The 14,144-nt window shown below is 37.1% G+C and overlaps 1 protein-coding gene and 1 pseudogene across 3 annotated transcripts in view; one reads left to right on the top strand and one right to left on the bottom strand.

The window, feature by feature from the left end:
• The window catches only part of SPPL3 (signal peptide peptidase like 3), a 120,413-nt gene that overhangs the window by 32,265 nt on the left and 74,004 nt on the right, over positions 1-14,144 (bottom strand). For both annotated transcript variants that reach the window (XM_079151399.1, XM_079151398.1), the window contains one exon: positions 5,579-5,656. In XM_079151399.1, coding sequence (XP_079007525.1) covers positions 5,579-5,656 — 78 coding nt within the window. The remainder of the gene's footprint in view (positions 1-5,578; positions 5,657-14,144) is intronic.
• On the top strand, positions 1,169-2,095 carry LOC306668914 (thioredoxin, mitochondrial-like; annotated as a pseudogene). Its single transcript has one exon. The product of its transcript is annotated as a thioredoxin, mitochondrial-like (transcript).

The following is a 14,144-nucleotide window of genomic DNA, read 5'->3' as shown; positions in this document are numbered from 1 at the left end:
CTTTCAAATTTGAAAGAAATGAGCAGAGCTGTCTTTATTTGTAGACCACATACTCCTGATACAAAAATTCCTAAGGAGTCCAACACAAAAAAAAACTTACCAGCATTAATAAGTTTTTCAAGCCAATAGTATACAAGATTAACATACAAAAAGCAATGGCAGTTCTATGTTCTCAGCAACAAACAATCCAAAAATGAAATCAAGGAAAAAATTCCATCAAAAATAAGATCATGGGGCTGGGGATGTAGCTCAGTGGTAGGGTGCTTGCCTAGCAAGCATGGGGCCCTGGGTTTCATTACCAGTACCACATAAAAACCTAAACAAAAGAATAAAATGGGAATAAACTTAACAAAAATAATGCAAGCCTTGTACAATGAACATTACAAAACTACGAAGAGAAATTAAAAATCTAGATGAATTCAAGTCCATGAACTGAAAGACTCAGTATTATTAAAACAGCAATTTTCGCCTAATTACTGATCTACAGATCCACAATGCCTAGCAAAGTACCAGCAAGGTTTGTTTGTTTTGGTAGAAAGTAATCAGCTAAACCTAAAATTCATTAAAAGGAAAAGGGAAAAAAAAAAAAAAAAGGATTCATAGTAGTCAGCTTTACACTACTCAGTTTCAACACCTACTATAAAAGCTACAGCAATCAAGACACTATGATACTAGATAAGAGGAGATACATAGGACTAACAACAGGAATGGGAAGTCTAGTGACTAATCCTTACTTTTTTAGTAAAACGATTTTTGACAATGCCAAGTCAATTCAATGGTGCAAAGGATAATCTTTGTAACAAGTGGTGCTTCAACAACTAGATAGCTACATTCATGAAGCTGAATTTAGATCTGTAGGTAATGACATGCACAAATATTAATTCACAAAGAATCATAATCTTAAATATAATATAGCAAAATGACAAAATTTCTTAGTAGAAAATTTTTGTGCCTGGAGATTAGGCAAAGAGTTCTTTGGTAAAAAACCAAAGGTATGATCCATAAAATAAGAAATAGGAGAAATTGGACTTGATCAAAATTAAAAATGTTTGAGCTTGAGAAAAGGCCCTCCCCTGAGGAAGTGACAACAGGTGTGCCCTTGACGGGCGTGGAGGGCCAGGGCTGTGCATCCCTCCGCTCGAGCTACCGGGAGATGGCTCAGTGACTTCTCCTGAGGAGGTTCCTGGCCTTCATCATCTCCAGGAAGCTCCTTCAGGGTCGGTGGGCACCCCTCACCTCCAAGGCCCTGCAGACCCCAAAGTGCTGTTCTGGTAGCCTGACAGTAACACCCAGTCCAGCCCAGACAATATACAGCACCAGAGTCTGTTCAACAACCTTTAACGTTCAGGATGGACCTGACTTTCAAGACTGAGTTAACAACAGTGAGACACCAGTGGTTGTGGATTTCCATGCACAGTGGTGTGGCCCCTGCAAGATCCTGGGGCCACGGTTAGAAAAGATGGTGGCCAAGCAGCATGGGAAGGTGGTGATGGCCAAGGTGGACATTGATGACCACACAGACCTGACCATCGAGTATGAAGTGTCAGCTGTGTCTCCTGTGCTGGCCATCAAGAATGGGGACGTGGTGGACAAGTTCGTCAGCAAAGATGAGGACCAGCTGGAGGCCTTCCTCAGGAATCTGACTGGCTGACAAGCAGGGAAGCATCCTGACCGCCCTTGCCGCCTGGATGCCCATCCTGGGAGGGAGCCCAGGAGCACACGCCCCTCCTGCCCCTCCCCTGAGTCTGCCCCGTGGGCCCCTGCTTTGGAGACCAGCCTCCAGTTGTGGAGCCACCAGTGCTTCCCACCCGGCCCACCGCCAGGGTGGCCACCAGAGGAACGGTGCTGCTGCCAACTGGGGACGTCGTCTTCCCATCCAACCCCTCCTCTCTGCCCCCTCCAGGGCTGGTTGCTGTTCTCCCAAGATGCTAGACACCCCCCAGGGCCAGTCTGCAGAGGACTGTCCAGGCAGCAACAGCTGCGCCCCTGTCACCTTGGTCCCTTCTGAGTGTACCCCATCCTGTCTCATCGCCCTCCTGCATTTTTCTTTCCGCTGTTTTGTAAAAGAAAAAAGAGAAAACAAGAGGACAAACAAGTTAGAGTTTAAAAAAAAAAAAAAGTTTGACCTTAAGAAACATCATTAATGGTTGGGGCCATAGCTCAGTGGCAGAGCGCTTGCCTAGCATGTGTGAGGCACTGGGTTCGATCCTTAGCACTGCATAAAAATAAACATAAAATAAAGGCACGTTGTCCATCTACAATGGCAAAAAAAATTTTTTTTTTAAATCATTAAGAAAATGAAAAGGCAAGCCAGAGAATGGGAAAACACTTTCAAATCATAGGTCTGTGAGAGTTTTTAAATGAACATTTTACCAAAGAAGAAAACAAATGGTCAGTGAGAAAAAGATTCTCAACCTCTTGCAACATCACTACCTCAGGGAAATTCCATCAAAACACTGTAAAAGATCACTTTACACCCTACTAGAATGGCTATAATAAAAAGATGTTCAATACAGCAGGTGCTAAAGAAAGCCCTCACCTGCCACTTAACTTCACATTTACAAAAGTTTAAATGGTACATTTTACATATCATATTTTGTTTACCACAATTATAAAAGAAAAAGAAAAAAAAAAGCTGGGGTCAGTATTATATGCCTGCAACGACAGCAACCTGGGAGGCTGAGAAAGGAGGACTACAAAGTTTGAGTTTAATCTTGGCAACTTAGCAGGACTCTGTCTCAAAAATAAATAAATAAATAAACAAACAAACAAACAAACAAAAAAGGCTAGGGATGTAGCTCAGTGGTAGAACACACCTGGATTCAACTCCAAATACTGAAATTTTATATATATATACTTATACACACACACACACACACAAACATATATATATTTTGTATATAAATACATATACACATATATACCAATAAAATTTCAGTATGTATGTATATATGTACATACACAGAAATATATATACACCTACAATTATCTGTATCTCACATACACATCTCTCACAAAGAAAAGCCTAGGTTTATATGGCTTTGCCAGTCAATTCTATCAAATATTTAAATAACAACAATTTCACACAATCTGTTCTAGAAAACAGAAGAGAGAAAACACCAACTTATTCTATGAGTTCAATTTAAATGTATACTTAAAGGTATCATTATTTACTTTTTGCAGAAAATGCATTATATTTAAGTAAAGAAGACATAAGGGACCAGGACCTTAAGCCTTGAGAACTGTTCCAATTCAGACTTTATTATCAACTAATTGTGTCATCTCTGTCAAGTTACATCATCTTCTTGGGTTTCAGTTTCCTCTTTTGTAAATAGCGAGGTACACCAAAGAAATCCTTTCCATCCCTAAGATACAATCCTATGTTACACTGATCACACAAAATTTTATTTAAAACTTGACAAATGCTAAATTGGTTTAATCATCTGGAAAACAATACAGCAACATGTACTAAGAGTCTATCCATACTCTGGTGAATTATGTCAACTTTTGGATATCTATCTTAAGCATATAATTCAACCAAAGTGAAAAACACATATGAAGATGGTTACTTTTAACAACCCATATGTCCAACAAGAGTGGAGTAAGATAGTTATACATCTTTTCTATTTATAATTTCAAACTTTCATAAGTATATCAGGAGTTTCATAAAAATTGTTTTCAGTGAAGTGTTTTTTTGCTATGGTAGGTCATTAAATAAAGCATTTATTTTTCACAAATGGAAATGTCTGAATATCTAGACTCCTGACATATTTCAATTTGCAGTCCTCTTTGTTTTTGACTGGGTATATTAACATCATTCTGAATGGTATTGAGTAATGGTTCGGTAGAGAAACTCAATGAAATATAAGTGACATTCATGATGATCAATTAAATTATCTGCTTAAGAAAATTAACTACTGTGCATAACTCTCAATTTGTATTGTGACTCTGAATTTGACATGAGGTGACAGAAGAGAGTCTGAGTCTACATAGCTGTGGAGTATGTTGGTTTATTTTCAGTGCTTGAAAAACATGCAAAGATAATTGGTTTGGGAAGATACCATATAATTTTAAGTTAACCTGCATGCTGTAAATGTGTTTTATGTTTCAATAAAGAGGAAAAGTTTCTTGAGAAAAAAAAGAAAAAAGAAAAAGATACTAACACAAAGAAATACCAAATTAAATGCTTGTATGAAGATGACTACAGAAAATATATCTTAGGTCAAAGAATCAGAATATAATAAATTTAGATTCTGAAAATGTACATATTATATAGGTATATGTCAAACATAAGGCAATTTACACAATGAAAGTCACATTAGGGTTGTGAATCTACAGATCTTTTGTTCTAAACAGCAGTATTTTGAAATGTTGATATATAATATACTCACTGGGGAAAATATACAAAATAGGGTAGAGATATAAAAAAAAAAATCAAGATCACACTGATAAAGTTCTAAACTGTTTTGGCTTGATTAATGCTTCCAAAGAGTGGTTATGAATAGAGCTTTCAACAGTGATTAAAACTTTAATCAGTTTATTACAACAGTATTTTTCTTTTTTACTCAGTGTTGAGGTAAATACTCCAAGTCTATGATTTTATAAAGTATTCATTAAAATTCAGATATAATACTGGAGAGTTCAAAATCCTCAGGCCTATTTAATTGATCATCCTCATTACCCTTGAGGTTCCCAACTTAAAATTTCTCAAGTAAGTGTGTCAGTCACAAAACTATTTGAATTATACAACCACTAAAGTTTCTCTCAACTAAAGAGTGGAAAGATGAGAGTCTAGTTTCTTGAGTTTTCTTCCTATTCTTATGGCTGCTTGCTAAATGAGAATTTCACCAGGATTTGGTCTCAGGATTCATGAAGTGAGCAGGGAGAATACTTGGAAATTCTACCATGCACAACTCTTAATAAAAGTAGGTTGGACCCTATGAATTGTGGGTCAAAAAAGTCCATCAGTAATTTCATGTCTCAACCTATGTCAATACTTTTGTATTAAGAAAAATGTTACGTAAAACTTCCCAAGGATATAATTTACTTATTTAAAGGCATTTTAGGGTGAGGTAAAAAATTTCATGAGCTTCTTGGATATAGTTTTATTTTGGTTTCCCTACTCCTTCTAAGTTGTCTAAAAGCTTTCTGACTATGCTTTTTAGGTTAGGAAAAAAACATGGTTTTCTTTATCACTTATTTATTACATGAAACTCTAGCAGTTTTTTTGTATGGTGCATCGTCCTTCCAGTTAATTTTTTTCCCCTTTGAGACTCTAGAATCACTGTCAAGAACTCTCTTCATAACCTTCCCAACAGTGAGTGCTCTTAGGTCAGTTGTTTTCATAATTTTAAGCAATTAGATTTTGCATGTTCGCATTAATATGCTGAAGTCATAAGCAAAACCAAGTGTTTAACAGCACCAACTAAAGAACAAATATTAACATTATCCTGTTCTAATGAATTCTGCTAAAATCTTGTTTCCCTTCATAGAAGAGTTAAGTTTTGGTGCCAGCACTTTTAGAAAAATGCTTCTTCCACATCCAGTTGAAATCAACCCCATTTTGAGAACATCTTACCTGAAACTACCATAGACTATAAGAAGAATGGATATCAGAAACGTAGACACTTGACTGGAATCCACCAGGGAATAGGCCCTAGAGAAATAAAGAGGAAAAAAATTAAGTTATATGCATCAAGTCTTCAAGGAGCTTTAAGATGAAAACTACATGCAAATTAACACTAGCAAAATAACATGATTAAAATGAGATTTGCTAGTTCAACATGAGGAATAAATTGGTAAGTTCACAGCTATTATTAGTTAATATCACATTCTGTGTCATAGGATTCCTATATCATAGGAATGTCATAGGATATCTATGTAAAAATCCTACCTCTTTATGATATACAATGTGTTTATAATATCCATTCTCAATTTTAAAAGTATCAAAATATCTACCAAATGCACATAGAAAAGTCTCAGTTTACACTGGAATCACTAATAGGTACGTCCCTAACCCCCTTTTAAAGAAAAACAACTGGGGAGACAAGGTTTCAGTAAATTGTCCATGCTGGCCTCTAAATTGAGGTCCTCCTGCCTCACTCAGCCTTCCAAGTCACTTCCAGGCATATCTTTTTCCTGTTGCCTTGTACCTTGCCTTCCTGTCCCTTTGCTGCAAAATAAGACCCAGAAAACTTCACAGTTCGGAAACCCTCCTTTGTTTTAAATTAAATCTTCCAGTTTTAATGAACACAACTTTTACCCTGTCCTGATATTCACATTTTCTGAGTTATGAACTATAGCAGTATTTCCCAACCATTCACACTTGTTCATCCTATTTGACCTGAACTTTTTGAATTAGGAGGGTAATAGAAATAAATGGATGGCTTTAGCTATGCTTCTCTTTTTAGGTGATTTGAGATTTAATGAAAACAGGAACATTTTAAGCAATCTTTTGTCACAGGTAAACCATGGGATCTCACAGGAAAATACTGCATACACACCATGCTATTTAATGTTCATGTCTTTTCTGAAAACAGCATTACAAAGAAATACGTTTTGCAATTTTGGCAGATGTACTCGAATAACTTCTATCTAGCCTAAAGGAACCATGAAAACACTAATACTTTACATTTCACATTTTAAGTGTGCACAGAAATCATTCCTAGAAAATAACAAATGCTTGACAAATGTGAATGTTAGCACAAACATTCTGCTATCCTACAATTTCACGATGATGCGTTTATTTTCCCCTATTACCAGGGAACTTTTGGATACTTAAATTCTCTAAGTTTAGGGACTTCTTGGCATCAATGCACTATATTTTCTGAATCACCCAAGCTGATTTCTTTAGACGTTGCTCAAGTGAATGAAGTTTAAGCAGAAATACATATGCATGCTTTCCTATTTAGTCTTTTAAAAGCTCTGAGACAGATGAAACTATTAGCTGATACTAAGCCTAGAAGGTACTTAGAAACACAAATACTTCCCCTACATTAAATGTCTTAGCTAACAGTAATTTGCTGGGTCAGGTTGTATCTTATATAGCAGAGGAGATAATTACAAAAATAGTAAAACTGAAGTCTGAATAGAATATGAACTCAAGTGAATTATACAGAGTTGTGTTGTCCAACACTGCAGTTATCAGCCTCACGTAGCTATTTAAATTAAATAAAATCGGGCTGGGGTTATGGCTCAGTGGCAGACTACTTGCCTCCCATATGTAAGGCACTGGGTTCGATTCTCAGCACCATATATAAATAAAAAAATAAATAAATAAAGGTCCATCAACAACTGAATAAATATTTAAAAAAAAAATAAATAAATAAAATGAAAAATTCAGTCCTTCATTTGCAATAGACATATTTCAGTTGTTCAACAGTGAGTGGTTACTGTACTGGAGAGTCAGGAGAAGAACACTGCCATCACTGCAAAAATTTCTAGCAGACAGCACTGACATATACACTGAAAGACAGTCATTTTATATTTCAAAATTGGGATTCCAGAGATTTATTGGTGATAACGCCAAAAATACCTAACATTTTATTGAGCATTTAATTCTTAGACCATTCTACAAGGGAAATACTACACCACTAAAATCCCTTATCCAAACAACCAACCTTGATGTGTTTAAGAATTAAAAAAAAAAATCATTTTAGGATTTTACAAAGAAAACACCCCACTATGGGCTCTAGAGCAGTAATCTGTAATCACATTATTAGTATTTCTGTAATGAAACATAAATATTCACACTAAACACAAAGATCTATGCCTTATAAATTTAGGTCAGGTTTTGTTCAAAATGAATTATTAAAAAACTACTGAGTTTTCACAGTTATGAGTTTAGAGAATTGTGGGCCTCTATAATTAAATTACCCTTCTGATTTTTGAAGATCTGGAGCCAGGTGCAGTTCTGAATGTAGGCAGCCTAACTCCAGAGTCTCCCAAACTGCCTTCATCAAATTTGGAGTCAAGAGGTGTGTGTTCCTAGCTTTAATTATACCATAACTAGCAGTATCTATATAAATTATCTTCTGGCCCTGATGAATTGAAGGTCCAACTACTTTTTATTTTCAAGGGTCCAAGTTTTTATGCTTGATTTTCTTCCAAAAATCTACCAAAAATGCCACCAGATATACCTTCTCTTTCATTTTTCTGGTCACTCATTAAATCAGCACCAAGAAGATGACATTGTTTCTGTGCTACTGAAAACTGGTATTTTTAAAAAATCATCCAATATTTTCAGATTTAAAATTGCTTATGTAAATTCCCTATTACACCAGCAGAGACAGATGAATATGGGGGGAAAGTATCTGGTTGATTTAGTCAACTCATGGAAAATTCTTCTATTCGGTACCTTTAAAACTTTGTTTTTTTGGTCAGCCAAATAGTCTAACCTATAAGCCCCCCCGCCCCCCCAATACCAAATAGTTTGCTTTGTCTGATACTGGATATAATCTTGGTCTCCTGGAGTAGGTTCAAATTAAAAAAAAAAAAAAAAAAACTCTACAGGTTCATAAAAATAGCTGTTTAAAAAAATGTCTAAGGGTTTTCCTGCTGTTAAAGATGGGGCAAGAGGGCCCATCCTGTATATGTCTCTATTCTCTTTGTTCACACAAATAATTGAAGTAAGAGTCATTAGCACTTTAGAAGTACTCACAAATTTTAGGACTTTTACTACAGCAATCAGGATCTGGGGTCTGGAGTCTGAGCTCTGGGGTAAGACTAAGATGGGGTAGGTGGGGAGGGAAACGAAGGTAGTCTAAGGAAATGGGTAAGCAATCTGTCCAAGTCTAGGGTTAAAATAAAGCCCAATAATTTTATTTCACAGCCTCTCCCTATCTTACACTCGAGAGTCTACCAAAGCATCAACAGAAACGTGCCATTCTTCATATGCTCCTACTGAGGTTCTCTACTCTCAGAGACTCTGATTGTACATTAAAGACAGGAACAAAGCTATTTTCTGAAATAAAGGAATTCTTACTGAAATGTAAAAAGAAACTAAATACATGCATTACAGACATACCAAAATCAATTAGCCAAAAGTACTTTAAACAGACTTGAAGACTTTGTCAAGTGATGTATTAGTATAGGCTGACTGCTGAAGTATTTTATGTGGTCATTATGAAAACCACCAATTTTTTACTACATTCCCCCCAAGACTTTACCTTAATAGAAAAAAGACAAAAAGCTATCAGAAAGTCCTCTCATATTCAAGACTATACTCTACACCCTAAAATTTTTAGAACCAGGCTAGATTTTAGTACCTCTACAGTCAAACATCTATTTCTAGCTGTTTTACCAGCAAGTGCTTATAAAACATATCCTGTTAAAAAATCATGCCAAATTCAGACAAAGAAAGTACTATTCTATAACATGTTCTATGTGTCAGTCTTCCAGCTATACAATGAAGGCATTGTTGTCCACTCAACAAACCAAGTTACTACTACTTCAACCCTGCACAGATATTGCCTTCGACCAGCACTTCTCAAACTTTTTGGTTGTGGAACAACTGAGACCCCTAAGAGCTTTTTTATAGTTAGTGATAAAATTTCAAATTAGCTGGGCGCAGTGGCACATGCCTGTAATCCCAGTGGCTCAGGAGGCTGAGGCAGGAGGATGGCGAGTTCAAGCCGGTCTCAGGAACATAGTGAGGCCCTAAGAAATTCAGCAAGATTCTGTCTCTAAATAAAATATAAAAAAGGGCTGAGGATGTGGCTCAGTAGTTAAGCACCCCTGGGTTCAATCCTCAGTACCGGGGGGGGGGGGGGGTTCAAATTAAGAAAATGTAAAGATATTTATTAACTTATTAACAATAAGACTATTAACATAATATTTTAAAGGAAAAATTACCATATTTTTAAAAATTAGTGAGACAAGGGGAGATTATTCTTTTATATTTCTGCAAACTTTTTAAAAATTTTTAGTTTTAGATGGACACAATATCTTTATTTGTATTTATTTTTTAAACTTTCAATGGACCTTATTTATTTATTTATTATTTATTTATATGCAGTACTGAGAATCGAACCCAGTGCCTCATACATGCTAGGCAAGTGCTCTACCACTGAGCCATAACCCCAGTCCTTCTGCAAACTTCTTTAATGTCTTATTCAAATGAAATATAGCTAGATTCTCATACTTGCTTCTATATTCACCCTGTTGTCACATGTTGCTCAGGCTGAACTTCACGAGGAAAAAAATCTGGCCTTAGACATATGGGCAGCTGGAAAAAGTCTTTTAATAGCCTTTTTAACTAACTAAAGATATTCTTCTTTGATACCACACTAAAATCTGACATGGTATAATTTCTTAAAGATGAAATATGAAACCGTATCACTGGATTTTTAAAAATTATATTACATTAAAATCCACTGAACTATTCTGTACTTTATCTTTTACCCAGGAATGATTCCATAACATTGTGCTTGGTAACCTGGAAGCAAATGGCTCACTGAATTATTCAGCTCTTCCAGATGCTGTCACTTTTCATTATACAATATCTGAAAAATCACATTTGTTAATATGGTTCCCTTGGTTCATGATAGTGGATTTAAATTTTCCAAAATCCTAATTTTCACTTGAGAACTCAAATTTTACCACTGGCAACAATTGCTTTTTTCCCCTTGAAGTGACAAGCATACTTCATTCATTTCTGAAAGTAACTGCCAAATACACAAGTCTGACTAGACTGTCCCCCAGTCATTTCACTAAAAATGGTGTCTAACCCCTGCCTCCAATATATATAGATGCAGATATACCTAGCTCAGTCACCATCTCGAGGGATTACACAAATGTTTCTCTCAAGGTTCTTAAGGTGATCAATGGTTCCTTGGCATATACAGAAGTCTTTGTGGGAACTTTCCATTTTATCATAAAAAAGGTGTGCTCAAGGCCGAGAATTAACAAAACAAACTTACTGCTTCATCAAAAACATTCTCAGTGAAACTGGCCTGCTTATTTATTTATTTATTAGTACTGGGGATTGAAAACAGCGGAGCTTTATCACTAAGCCACATCCCCAAGTCCTTTTTGTTTTTTGAGACAGGGCCTCACAAAGTTGCTTAAGGCTTCACTAAGTTGATAAGGCTGGCCTCAAACTCATGATCCTCCTGTCTCAACCTCCCAAGTTGCTGAAATTATAGGTGTCACCATACAGGGCTTGGAAAATGGCTTTAAAAGAAAAGCAAAACGAAACTGTGCTTGATGGTGAATATCATGATTACTGGTACAGAATGACGCACTGCCTTGTGCATCACTGTTCTTACCCACCACTGCCTTTTCAGCAGGAGCAAAAAAGATGGCAAGATGAGGGGCTTGGTGATGTGGGTCAGTGACAGAGTGCTTGTTTAGCATTTGCAAGGCCCTAGGTTTGATCTCTAGCACCAAAATGAAAGTCAACATGAGAAGAACAAATTATTAATATTATGAAAATAGTTTGATCTTATGTACCCACTGAAAGGATCTCAGGAACACCCAGGGATCTACAGGTCACACTTTGAGAACTGCTGCTTTACACCTTTACCTATAATCCCTGGCAAACTTCAAGTATATTCTCCAGTGTAATCCTTACACAAACACATCACGAAATACCAGAAAACGGTTATAATTATTTTGCTATCCAAGATTTTTTTATTCAAATATTAAGTGCAGAAAATAATTTGTATTTCAGGCCTAAAGAAATGCTAGTTTTTCCCTCTATGGAAATACGCTGAAATAGGATTCAATTTGTATTTTTATCTAAAAAAATTGCATAATAAAATGTGTAATTCTCTTCTGCATCTTTCCATATTTTAAATGGAAAATAAAATATGAATCACAATGTAATGTATGAATCATAAAGATATTTTAGTTAACAACTAATGGCATATACATGGCTGGCCCCATAAGATTATATAGTCTAGTGATATTGTAGTCTTTTTTAATTGATTTTTTATGTTCTAATTTGTACATGACAGCCAAATGCATTTATACATTTTGACAGATCATACATAGGAGTGTACTCTCTATTATAGTCATCTTAACCTGTATAAATACCTATAATTTCACACAATACCCAAATTACCTAACAACATATTTCTCAGAACACATCTCTTATTATTAAGCAACCATGACTATATTCTAATCTTAATAGAATAGGTACCTTATCAAATGAAAATTTAACAAATTCAATTGTTTGCATGCAAGGTAGACAAAAAAAGTCACAATTCTATAAGAAGGACACAACGTACAAGGTGGCAGAATGTAGTGTTTAACAGGGAAATAATGTGCTCTGGGAAATACTATGGACTGTCACATACCAGGAATCAGTCAACTATAGCCTACTGCTATTCCAGTAAACACTGTCAAACTCATTTCTTTAGGTACTGTCTATGGCTACTCCAGTATTCAACAGCTAAGTATCTGTGACGAGACACTTGTGACGGCTCTCAAAGGCCAAAATACCTACTTGCTGAACCTTTACAGGAAAAATTTGCCAACCTGGTTATACTCTATTTTTTTAAATGTTTTATTAGTGTATTATAGTTACACATAATAGTGGGGTTCATTTTTAAATAATCACACATGCATGGAATATAATTTGCTCCATTTTAGTCCCCCGGTACTTCCTCTTCCTCCCCCCATTCCCCGTTCCCCCTTCCTGTATGCTACTGGTCTTTCTTTTATTTGTTTTTAGTTGGTACTTTATAAAGGTGAAATTCACGGGGAGGATCCAAGATGGCGGTCTGGAGGGAGGCTGCGTTCCTTGTCGCTCCACAATGCTGGATTCAAGCAGAGGATATCTGTTTCTCAGTGAGGCAGTATTTGCTGCTTATCCATCCCCTGCTCTTTACCCCATTTGTCTGCTGTGATCACCTGCAGTCTGCCAGCAAATCGAAGCCTTTTTTGAGAGCAGATTGCTCACTGTCAGGCGTCTATCATCCGCCATTTGCCTGCCTCTCGCCTGTCCATCGCCTGCCTTACCCCTATCCATCACCCAACACTCGAGGTTCACCTCCCAATCGTCCGACAGCTGCCAGCAGATTGACTGCAGACCACCAGTGGAGAACCAGCTGCCTGCTGCTGCCTGGAAGTTCACTGTTACAGTACCTGCAAGTTTGATTACATGTGGTTGCCGCCATTTTGAGACAACAGCCAGGCCCTGTAGGACCCCTGGCCGGACTGACTGAGTCCCGTCTCCAGGATCCCTCAGCCCAACCGTACACTCCCTGCCTCTGGGGCCCTCACATCAACTGACTGCTCCCTGCCGCCGGGACCCCAAGACCAATTGACTGTGCCCTATCACCGGGAACCCAGACCAACTGATTGCACCCAGCCTCCTGGATCCCACAACCACACCAAACACACCCGACCTCCAGGACCATTGCCGGACCAACTGCATCCTGTCTCCAGGACCTCAGGCTGACCACGTCCACCCCTGAACTGCAGCTCCCCATATGCCAACACATTTGGAAGCCAGAGCAGCCATCTTGGATAATCCTGGAAGCCGTAGCTCCGATCTTCGGGTGGGACAAATCCCATCCTGAGACACCTGCTGGAGGCTTTGAAGCTCATTGTCAGGTACCTCTTATACATCAGGCTACTGAACACTTGGAGGTTTCATTAGTATATGACTATTATACAATAGATTTTCTTTTTTCTCCTTTTAAAAAAAATATTTGTTTTTATTTCTTTATGTTTCTTGCTTTCTTTTCCTTCTGTTGACCTGTTCCCTCAGAGTTGCTTTCTCCCTTATTTACATGATGTTATTGTCCCCATTGGGGCTATTTGGTCTAGAATTGCATAGTGTCTGATTTGGGCACTGCTAATATTGATCTCCCCTTAAAGAAAGGGTTTAGGAAACCTACAGGGCCACTATAAGCCTATAGGGGGAAATCTGCAATACCCCAGATCTGCAGTGCTAGAGGGGAAGATACATGAACAACATGAAAAAACAAGAGAAGAAAATGATCCAAACAAATCTAGATTCTATAGTAATAGAATCCAATGACAGTATGTTAGAAGAAATGTCAGAAAAGGACTTCAGATTATACATGATGAAGATGATTCGGCAAAGCAAAGGATGAGATAAGAGAGCAAATGCAGGCAATGAATGATAACATCAATAAGCTGAAAGAGCACCTGCAGGAAGCAAAAGATCATTT

Source organism: Sciurus vulgaris (assembly GCF_902686455.1).
Source record: "Sciurus vulgaris genome assembly, chromosome: 8".
NCBI classification, from domain to species: domain Eukaryota; kingdom Metazoa; phylum Chordata; class Mammalia; order Rodentia; family Sciuridae; genus Sciurus; species Sciurus vulgaris.
Note: the sequence above shows the minus strand (reverse complement) of the source record. Positions and strands in the feature narration are given on the sequence as shown.